Consider the following 11,423-nt stretch of genomic DNA (forward strand, 5'->3'; position numbering starts at 1 on the left):
CGTAGTCAGAAGAAGTCAGAAGAAGTTGGTATCGGCTTCGTTTTGAGGATTGGATCGGCGTTTGTTCTTCGATCCGTGATCTTGATCGAGTGATTGATTGTTGATTTGGTGTGGTTTGAACCGGCAATGGCGGCGGGATCGAAGCACGTACTGCTGCCAGTGTCGGATTCGCCGTCGAAAGGGAGCGGATGGGATGAAAGCCTCTTCAGAGGATCTGGAATGACCAAACGTGGCACGGTCGCCGCTGTTTCCTACATGAGCTGCGCAGGTTAATCTTTGAAAACCTACAATCTTGTTCTCTTTTTGTATTATCCTTTAGACGGATTATTGTTTTTTCTGTTGCATCGCGTCATATCATTAATCCGGTGTTGGAAACATGACTCGAGGTGATAATTTGCAAATAATACGTGAAATTTCCCACTTGTAGTTCTCGATTTCTGCGGAATGAGGAATTTATTGTATTATGATTTTTGAGTTTAAACGCGAGAAGAATCGGAATTTATCTCCGAGGCTTGAAGTTTTGTTGTATCAAAGGGACAAAGGAATAAGTTGCATCTTTCAGCAAAGAATGCTGACAGAAGGTATAACCCAAGGCGTGGTCGAGAGTATTGAACCGAGTTTAGTGTTCTCGGGATATTCCAAGAAAGAAATTGGAAAATGAATGTTTGCCAAGAAGGAAACCGAAGGAAAGAATCATTTTTTCTGCATATTCTTGAAGTAATCGGGCATACTTCTGTTGGTGCCCTCGTTTCTCAGTTTCAATTTTTATGTTACTTTTTTCTCATTTTGTATCTTTCTTATGTTGAATCCCTCATATGAATGTAATAAATGTCGGAAAAACCATTGACGTGATAATTTACAAATGCTACCCCCGATTCCACATTTAAATGAAACAAGGAAACTGTGGCAATATGATTGTTGAACTTCGATCCCGATAAATGAAGTTCATTCCGAGGCTTGAGATTTTCGTTCAAGCTCAGGAATTACTAAATAAGCGGAATCTTTCAGAAAAATAAAGCTGACGGAGGGATAACCCAAGCGGTGGGCGAAATTATTGAACTGAGTTTCTGTGTTCTGGGGTTATTCAAGGAATACAATGGAAAATGAATGGTATCGAAGAAAGAAAAATTATGGAAAAACTTATATTTTCTGCCTATTTCTTAATTTAGTGGCCCCTTTTCTCAGTTTAGCTTTTAGTGCTACTTTTTCTTATAATTCTATGCGGGCATGTGCAGTCCTGTTGGTACTGTTCAACAAAGCAGCTCTTTCTTCATTTAATTTCCCATGCGCAAATGTCATCACCTTATTCCAGGTAATTTCTTCTCTATTCTCGTTGGTGTTATTAGTTTCAACCAGGCCCAGTAATGCCGTATCAATGACGTTTGTACCCCTATTAATGCAGATGATATCTTCCACAGTGATCTTGTTTTTGATGAGGCGCTGGAGACTTATCTCCTTCATTGGGGGTGAATCCCGGACTGTTCCAGATAGTTATGGGTCTTTATTTGTTCCGCTGCCCACACTTATTCACACTCTTCCCGTCTCCTTTTCATATCTTCTTTACATGGTATTTTTTAATAATTTTACTTTAGAAAAAAACGCTTTCCTAGTCTTAGAATATAATCTCGTAATTATTTCATCACCGCAGCTGGCTTCAATGGAATCTATACGCGGCGTGAACGTTCCCATGTACACTACCCTTAGGCGCACTACTGTTGTTTTTACAATGGTTGTTGAGTACTTCCTATCTCGACAGAAATATTCGGGTCCAATTTTCGGCAGGTAATACTTGCTTTTCCTCTATAGTTTAAGAAAAAAACAAATAAAAATATATTTTACACATCTTCTAGTTAGCACTAGCACGCAAACACCAACACCTTGGAAAGTTGAAGGCAATATTCTACCAACATGATTCTTCTAAAGATAACCAGAGGTTTTTTTAGCTGAACTGCTGCAATGGCTTGGTTTTAATCACTCTTCTGGGGTCAGCGTAGTGTTCGCCATCGATGACAATGAGAGGATGATGATGAATCTTCATCTTCCTCATCATTCGTCCAAGTTAGGATGATGACATAGTTATTATCATCATTGTCACTCGTTTGCAACTAGGACAATGGTGACAAAATCATCATTGTCATCTTTGTGGCAGGCAATGCCAATGACCATGATGATGGAGGGGTGAATCCCTACTTCGCCTGCCACCGCAAACGTCTCTTCCTTTTTTAAGCTGGCATGTTGAGATCATCACCATCACTTGTCCATGATTGGGATGGTGATGATGAAATCGTTATCATTATCATTAAGCTTGCGATGACAATGATGACTTCATTCAGGGACTGCAAAAACTAGATCAGAGTAGAATTTTTTTCCTCAAATACTGGGGACTGCATCATTGATGTGACAATATTTTCAAGCCATATTTTTTATAATATGATTAATACAGTGCCATTCACCTTTGTTTTCTAATATTTTTCTGTGTTAAATAAATAAACCAAGGACTTCATCAGTGTGGGGTTGATCGTATTTGGAGCATTTGTGGCTGGCGCTCGGGACATGTCATATGATACTTATGGTTACACCGTAGTTATATTGGCCAACGTGACCACAGCAATATACCTTGCCACCATAGCTCGCGTTGGTAAACTTTCATTTTTTCCCTAATGTTTTCTCATATTTGTCCCCCTAGATAATATACTAAGCAACAATTCCCATCTTCTTTCTGCCCTTCGTTATTTCAGGAAAGTCTAGCGGCCTCAATAGTTTTGGTTTAATGTGGTGTAATGGTATGTATGCACAATTTTGGTTCAATGTGGTGTAATTGTCTTATGATTGTATATTGGTATTAGGTGGAGTAATTGATGAGCAATATTAGGTTGGTAAAAAATGATATCCTTTTTTTCAGGATTAGTTTGTGGACCAGTCCTCTTACTTTGGACGTTCCTTCAGGGCGACTTGTCTAGGACTAAAGACTTTCCCGATCTGTATAGTCCTGGATTTCAGGTAAGAGACATTTGTTATTATTTCAATCGTTACTTCTGTCATCTAATGTATTTTCAATTATGGCCTCAGAATACTCTCATTTACAAATTTTGAATTTTAATGTTTTTTAACGAGATCAAGAGTACCTCATCTGTGGTATACCCACTAGATATGGGCCATGATGATTAATATCTAGGTCGGGATCCAATAGCTTAATGGGCTAAACTAAATTGCAAGAAAGCTGCGATGTCATTTCTCTGTTTCGATTCGCCTCAGTTGCACATAAATTATGATAATCTCACCATCCTTTTTGTCTTTTTTTCTTCAATCTTGTTAATATCTTGTAAACTTTCAACTCCCTGTCTCCCTTACAGGTTGTGATGCTCTTCTCCTGCATCCTGGCCTTCTTCCTAAACTATTGCATATTCCTGAATACCTCCCTCAACTCTGCGCTCACCCAGACAATGTGTGGAAATCTCAAGGTCAAACCTCTCTTGTCAGTTTCAGCAATGTCTCATGAGACAGATAAAACATTCTAACAAATTTAATCATTTTTAGGATCTGTTCACCATTGGCCTGGGCTGGTTAATCTTTGGTGGCCTACCGTTTGATCTGGTGAACATTTTTCTCTTTGAACCCTCTTTCCATCTTCACTATTTTCTTGCCCCATTTTTCCTTGGAGATTTACTTAATCTCTGTACATATCTCTCTTTGTGATCATTTCAGCTGAATGTGGTCGGGCAGGGCCTCGGATTTCTTGGGTCTGGCTTATATGCCTACTGCAAGATCACTGGTACATAGCTTAGAGGGGAAAGAACAATTATTAATGTGTTAGACTTAGAAGAGAGGGAGAGAGAGAGAGATTTCCTCATCTAACAGTTGAAGAGAGATAGAGATAGAGCCCCATTGGAATTATTGGCATCTCTTTTCCAAGTGGAGAGTCTCCCTTTATCTTGATCATTATTTCTATGTATTTTTGGGACATGGTATCTTAATAAAATCATTTTCAACAATCTGACTCATCCCAGTGTTTTTTTTTGTGTGTATTGCAATGGTTGGTAGACTGAGGCTCACATGTCTGCATGCTGATTAGATCACTTTGTTTAAGCTGGAGACCATGGTAGTATGTTCAGGTTCAGAACAGAGGAGAAATAATTTTCTAGAAAGCCCCAAGAATTTATGGAATTGGACTAACAGTTCTCTTAGTGCGCATGGGGTACGTAATCTTTGGAAGTCTAATATTTCTCTGCGTGGCATTCTGATATTGGCCCAAACTTGCCTGCCTCTTGACCCTCTTGGCAGGTACATAACACTGATCTCCATTCATAAATGAAGTCTAGAATGTATCTCGTGGAATGTACATAGTCTCCGTGATGAGGGGAGACGTGGTGTGGTGCGAGGGTATTAACAACAATGGGGAGCTGATGTGTATGCCTACAGGAGACAATGCTGGAGAGGTGTGATGCCAAAGAGTGGAACTTGGTGGGGCAAGGGTTCTTGGAAGGTTTCGTGGCAGTCAATGCAATCGGCAGATCATGGGGCTTATTGGTGGCATGGAACATGGTGACCTATGCCAAGGAGGGGTGTTGGACAGGGCAGTATGTGCCTGCAGTTAAAATCAAGAGAAGGTGCGACAACCGCCACTATGCGGTGGCATCAGTCTACGGCCTAGTGATTGCGGCACGCTGGTACGTGCTATGGGAGGAGCTGGAGGCCGTGCCCTCGCTCTTCCAAGGGACCGCCATGCTTATTGGAGGGAATTTCAACGTGACATTGGAGTCGGGCGATAGGCTAGATGGGACGGGAGGGCAAGATCTGGGTTCGGAGGAGTTTTGGTCCTTTATATCACGAGCAGGCATGCAAGAAATGGGGCCAATGAATTGTGTCTACACATGGAGAAGTATGAGGGGACCTAATACTCTCTCCTGTCTGGACAGGTTTCTATGCTCAGTGGAGCTATTGGAGGAATACCCGTTGGCCGATGTGCATGCACTCCCTAGACCGTTGTCGGATAATACCCCAATTTTATGGCAGAATAATGTCAGCCAAAACAGACCCACATACTTGAAGATGGATAAATCGTGGTTGAATGAGAAAGGGTTTAGAGAAGAAGTGATGTCATGGTGGTCCTCGCAAACCGACCAAGGCACAGCCACGGTGCAATTGGCCACCAGACTGGCAGGCTTGCGCCTTCATCTATCAGAATTCAAAAAAAAGATCCGAGAAGAACATCACCGCCGTAGAGATGAAGCCGTGGCACGAGTTCAGCAGACAGATGGAAGACAATACGGGGCTTACCTGATACGGAGCGCACGGAGAGAAAAAACTGCAGAGGGATAGTTGAAGACGAAGACAAGAAGATAGAGCTTGACTGGAGACAGCGATCTCGCCAAGATAGGATAGGGACGCCAATACTCGATTTTTCCACTTAGCGGCAAATGGATGACGACGCTCGAATCAAATACTCCGGGTGAAAGTTGGAGCGCAATAATTTGTCGGGACACAGATGATTGGCGAAGCGCTGGCAAACCATTTCAGAGAAGTGACTAGAAGAGGGGCTCGGAACAGTGAAGATGGAGCGGTAGAAGAGCATCCAAGTTAACACAAGTCCAACAAAATGAGCTGGTGAAGCCATTCCTGGTGGAAGAAGCGAGGAAGGCAATCAAGGGCTTGAATGAAGAGGGTGCACCGGGCCCCGATAGATTCCGAGTAGTCTTCTTCAGCGAATTTTGGGAGGTGGTCGGATCAGAGGTGATGAGTACATTGGATGAATTTCGGTGTGGTAATTATGGCTTGGAGAGACTAAATCGATCATATTTATTTCTGCTGCTTAAGCGCTCTGGTGCCATCAACATGGGGGACTTTAGGCCCATTGAACTCTCGAATTCCATATATCTTATCATCGCCAAGGTGCTAGCGAACAGGCTAAGGATGGTAATTGGAGACATGATTGGACCTTCCCAATCAACTTTCATCCCAGGTAGACAATTGGTGGATAGTGCGGTGGTGGCGGGGGAGATCGTATCCGCAAGGAAGGCAAAGAAGAGTAAGGGTTTCATATGGAAAGTTGATTTTGCTATAGCATACGACTCGCTTGACTGGAGATTCATATGGTCTGTTATGCACAAACATGGGTTCCTTGATGAGTGGGTGACTAGGGTGAAACGGTGTGTTACGTCTCACTCCTTCTCGATATTGGTCAATGGTCGAGCTGCGGGGGGATGGATCGGGCCACAAAGGAGAATCTGACAAGGCTGCCCGCTAGCACCACTGTTGTTTCTACTTGCGGTGGACACCCTGGCGACCTGCACTGTCAAAGTCTGCGAGTAAGGCCTTTTCAAAGGCTTTCAAACAGCAAGCTACCCTGAGGGCATCCCGCTTCTGCAATATGCGGATGACACCACGTTTTTCATTAAAGTCTTAATGACAGATGCTCGTATTCTATCAGCATTACTGATCTGTTTGCGGACTTCTCATGACTGCAACTTAATCGAGCTAAGTCTGCATTCGTAGGCTTCGGACTTACTTCAAAGGAAGAGACTCAGTGTGGCAAAGCTTTAGGCACACCTCGAGGATCGCTCCCTGTGTTACTTGGGTCTCCCATTAACATGGCAGCGTATTCTAGCAGCTGAATGGCATTCGGTGGTGGAGAGAGTAGGAAGGAGGCTGGAAGGATGGCAGAACAAAGTACTTTCGAAAGGGGGACGACTGGTGCTTCGACGGTCGGTGCTTTCTGCGATTTCGATATTCTACTTATCGGTATTTAAAATACCAGGGGAGTGGTGAAGCGTCTAGAGGGGGGGATGAGGCGGTTCTTCTGGGGCGGCAATGGAGAGGAAGAACAAAAGGGGGTGCCGCTAGTAGCGTGGGAGATTCTATTCAGACCTGTAAAGCACGGAGGGCTGGGGATCCTACATCTGGAATCAATGAATTTGGCACTGTTGACCAAGTGGGTGGAAATGATTGTGACTTCGGCGGAGGGGCTGGTTTTCAACATCCTAAGAGACAGATATGGCTTCGAGATAGACTGGAAGAGACGCTGGGCTAGAGTCAGAGGAGAGTCCCCTTTCTGGAGCGGTCTGCGTCAAGTCATACCTCGCATTCTTGAGTTCTTTGAGCCCAGATTGGGAGATAGGGCAATATTTCGCTTTTGGACCGACAATTGGTCCAACCACGGCCCTATGCATTTGACGTTCCCACGGCTATTTGCGCTAGCACGAAATCCAGAGGCCACGGTCAGGGAATGTTGGGACGAGGCTTCGGTCCCTATGTTGACAGAAGCTTTATTAGAGCCGCGGTTTGGGGAGCTGATGGAGCTGCAAGAGTCACTTCTACCTTTCAGACCGATAGCTGATTCCCATGACGGTTGGATATGACGAGGGTCGTCCTCGGTGAAAGATGTATATTTGAAAATCCGAGGAACAGCTCGGGACGACGAGACGACCAGTAAAGCCTGTCATATGTTGATGATGCGCAAAGTCTCCCTTTAAGTGCGGCTCTTCAGCTGGTTGTTGAGGCGTCGAAGGCTTGTCACACGAGTTTATCGACGGAAATGGACCCATGCGACTCCCATTGGCTGCCCTATGTGTGACAGTGGAGAGGAAAATTGTTCCCACCTGTTCTTCACATGTCAGTTCGCACATGGCGTCTGGGCATCGCAGCAATTATTGGGGGTGGATATCTACTCAGACGACAATGATAAACCACAGTTCTATACGAGGAAGAATTCATTGCCCTACAATTGGCGTGGCGACGATGATAAACCAGAATTCGGGTTAAATAATTCGTTTAAGGCTCTGATTTATGCAACAATATTTATAAAATTTTCCTTACTTAGAATAGGGTAAGTAAGGGTCGAATCCTCAAGGAGCAAGTAACGAGAAAGTGAATTGTAATTCAAATATATTTTGAAATAACTTTCTTTGGTGATTTTGTATATTTTTGGATTTTTAACTATTTTTTAAAGAGAAAATTAACTAAATGATAGAAAACTAGTGGCTTAATGTTCATTACTTTCTCATTGGCACATTCCTATCGTACCTCTTACATCAATGTGGTGGAGGAGGTTGTTTTAGTGTGCTGGCTGCAGAGGTTTCCAAAGTCGTGAGATATGGAAACAGGAAACTCTGAATTAGGCAAGCTTAGCTTTTACTTAACATCTAGCTTATTTAGACTAGTAAAGACATCATTTTGGACATTATGAAAGCTCAAGAAGTCTAAGCTTGAACCACAATGGCTCAATGTTATTAAATGACTTGGAATGGGGAAAGAAGCTCTAAATTATGATTTTAATTAACCCTTCAGGCCAATGTGTTTGTCCGGTATTGTTGGAGCCTAAGAAAAAGGTCTCCAATGCTGAACTTCAAATCACTTCTAAATTTGTTGGCTTGAGACTTCAGAATGCTTGCCCTTAATACAGATGGGTTTTGAAAAGATACATGGCTTGATCACTCTCAAGTAATAGCTGCTCCACAACATTTGTTGGCAATGTTGAGGATACACTAATAATAACCATATGTTGACTATGTATGCATACCAACATAAGAAATATGTGATACCACCCCATTCAAGTGATTTGAACTTTGGTTTATTCAAATGAAAACTGTCAATGATGATCCAAGCACTGGTTCACTACATCAGATAGTCTATCAGTAAGCAAGTGATAAGAAGAGATCATTCTTGATTAGATACCCTAAATTGAGTGAAGTTCCATCTTTATTAAACTGGTGAAGATGTTAATAAAAAACAATACAATTGGCATTGCACACCATGTCAGAAAATAGTTTATTCTTAGAACATTATTTCATATTTTTCAATGGAATGTCTAGAGCAATTTTCTATCTAGAGAAAACACATTTCCAAGGCATCACGGATCAAATCCCTTGGAGTCCTGGAGGTTGGTCTCTCACTAATCATTGATGTATTTCCTTTTCAGTTGACACAGCTATTATTCTTATTCGGTATTCGAAGACGCTTGATGGATTTGACACTTTTTATAATCAACTTTAAATCCTTTCTCAACTTGGCAGAAACAAGTTGGAGTTTGGCCAGACATAAGTTGTGTAGTAGATGGTGATATCATAAAACACGACTTGAAGAAGCAGAATCATAATGTTACAAGACTATTTGATAACCCTAATGGCATGTAAATCTCAAAATGATGGTACTAGTTGAACATTTCTTTAGATGTAAAATTATTCAAACTTATTTGAAATATCCACAAATAAGATCAAGCTATGAGAATATTCACATGCCATATAGTTCAGCATGTAGCTAGTCTTCTATGTGAATTGGCTAATATACATAAAACCCCCACCTTCAGTTGTGTTGTGTTGTATAATCTTGTTTGAAAATTTGATAAAGCCAAGGGGATCCAAACCATTTCCCTTCATACTCTGGAACAAAAATCCTTATGTGGTTTTCTTATATTTCAAGTGTCAAGCACATGATATTATGAGTTCAAAAGATCAAATAATACTAATAGAGTAATTAAATTACCCAAAATTCTACACAGTAATTTTATCACTCAATAGTGAAATTGAATCTCAGCATTGATAACTCATATATCGTTAATAATGTTATTGTGGGCCAATACTAAGCATCGCATTCTCCAGATTCATTATATTCCTCTTTAGTTATGAGGGTTTCTAGCTCCACTTAGCAAATTATTTAGTTTTGTGCTTTTTATTGACATGAAACCTGAACTGTTCGCAAATTTGAAAGTCTATACCAGAATTTTGGCAGATCATAAAACCAAATGATCAAATCATTTAAGCGCAAATCGGATCCATGATTTCTCAGCTCTTCATGTGAGACATGCTGAGTTGCTGAGGTGTGCAACCTCTACACTTATCTATAAGATCTTCAACACGTCAAATCTCTTCCTTTATCTTGATGATCCCCATTGTCATTCACCATCATCATTACACTGTTTTGATTGCATTAAGAAATAGAGGAAAGCCAAGGGAATAAGGGAGAAGGATTGACACTTGAAGATTTCTAGCGAATTTATGGCTGGCCTTCTCCTATTTATAAGTTTCAGGATCTTTTTCTTAAAACCCTGAAATTTGTGTGAATATATCCAAAGGCCTCTAAAAGATCATTTGTGTGTAACCGTCTAAGTCCATGTATAACCCTAAATCTAGTTAACGATTCCAATGGCCCAATAATCTTTATTGTGTAATTTAATTATTTATTTATATCATCATCTTGATTGAATGACTACATATTGCTTTCACCCAATGAAAAACTCAATTTTCCAGCCTATGGGATGTGAAGCTACAACTTGAAGATTTCAACCTTGGGTATGGTTGAGAAGATACAAATGAGTGTAGACTCACTCATTGAACCTTTCTATCATTGGTTACCGTGTATACATAGTCTCTCATCTAATTGATGCTCCTAGGACGACTTAGGGTATGGTCAATTGTCAAACCCTATTCTATGGTCTAACTTATTACTTGTGTGTTGGGAACTTATTGGAGAACTCTTCTGTGATATTGCGCTACATTTTTTAAGGACTTTATTGCATCATGTTCCTTGAGCAAACTCCTCTTATGGGGAGGGCGAGCGATTCCATATGACCACACAATTACCTTTGGAAACCTCCTGCTGAACACAATTGAAGTCATTTTGGAGTTTTATGAATATGAACTCTTAGGACATAGGTAAAGCCCAAACATCCCTTTACAAGATGTATTTGATGTCTTAAGTTTAAGGACTATTTATACATCCTTCACATGAATCACCCTGATGGAGAATTTGGTATAATAAAATTCAAGCATTCATACATATCAATTTAGTGAACTCTGTTTCCTTAAGATTACCCACAATCTGTCTAGCGTCTCCATACTATTGGTCAGGGGTTGGCCATATTCATCATATAAATGAGAATATTTACTTTTATTTGAACTAGATATTTTGATGTCCTTATTGAGTACCCTTTAACTATGAATATTCCAAAGACATATTTAAATACAAGTAATCTTTGTGTTATGATCTCATCATAATTCGCTTAGTCCTTTTTTGGATTTATGGTGCTCATTTATAGTATCATACATGAATTTTTATAAATATTTATCTTATAAATGAACATTGACCTATACATGAAATATGTGATTGGCTTGCTGGATTTACCCAAAAGTACGTTAACTAATTAGAAAGTACGTTTAATAAGAATTTTCTTTATATAATTAGTAAAATTTATTTTTTGGATCTCATTTTATAATATTGAAGAACGAAAGAGTCATATAATTTAACAGAGAAAGCCAGTGATGAGGTAAATTAATTAAAGAAACATGATCTAGAGGATTACAAGGAAAAATAAAGTATGAAATATTTGAAGCAAAGATCAGATGAAACTTAGAAGGCAGGTAGAAAAATAGAAAATTGAAATTAGAAATCGAAGAGGAGTTTTGAGATGAAGAGAAAAAATATCAGTAGAT

At 40.5% G+C, this 11,423-nt stretch overlaps 1 protein-coding gene across 1 annotated transcript; it reads left to right on the forward strand.

Annotated features, from left to right (window-relative positions):
- Window positions 1-3,992, forward strand: LOC144708734 (UDP-N-acetylglucosamine transporter UGNT1-like). Its single transcript, XM_078582168.1, has 10 exons — window positions 1-268; window positions 1,236-1,312; window positions 1,403-1,567; window positions 1,649-1,782; window positions 2,508-2,638; window positions 2,739-2,783; window positions 2,903-3,000; window positions 3,354-3,461; window positions 3,538-3,594; window positions 3,706-3,992. Exons 1-10 carry the CDS (start codon window positions 127-129, stop codon window positions 3,778-3,780), a joined length of 1,032 nt encoding a protein of 343 aa, XP_078438294.1. The 5' UTR covers window positions 1-126; the 3' UTR covers window positions 3,781-3,992.
- Window positions 3,993-11,423: the final 7,431 nt, after the last annotated feature.

This window comes from Wolffia australiana, chromosome 10, assembly GCF_029677425.1.
Source record: "Wolffia australiana isolate 7733 chromosome 10, ASM2967742v1".
NCBI classification, from domain to species: Eukaryota; Viridiplantae; Streptophyta; class Magnoliopsida; order Alismatales; family Araceae; genus Wolffia; species Wolffia australiana.

Coding starts and splice junctions, on each gene's coding strand:
- LOC144708734 (XM_078582168.1), top strand. CDS start 127: ATGGCGGCGGGATCGAAGCACGTACTGCTGCCAGTGTCGGATTCGCCG. Junction 1,783..2,507: donor TCGGGTCCAATTTTCGGCAG/GTAATACTTGCT, acceptor GGACTTCATCAG/TGTGGGGTTGATCGTATTTG. Junction 2,639..2,738: donor TGCCACCATAGCTCGCGTTG/GTAAACTTTCAT, acceptor TCGTTATTTCAG/GAAAGTCTAGCGGCCTCAAT.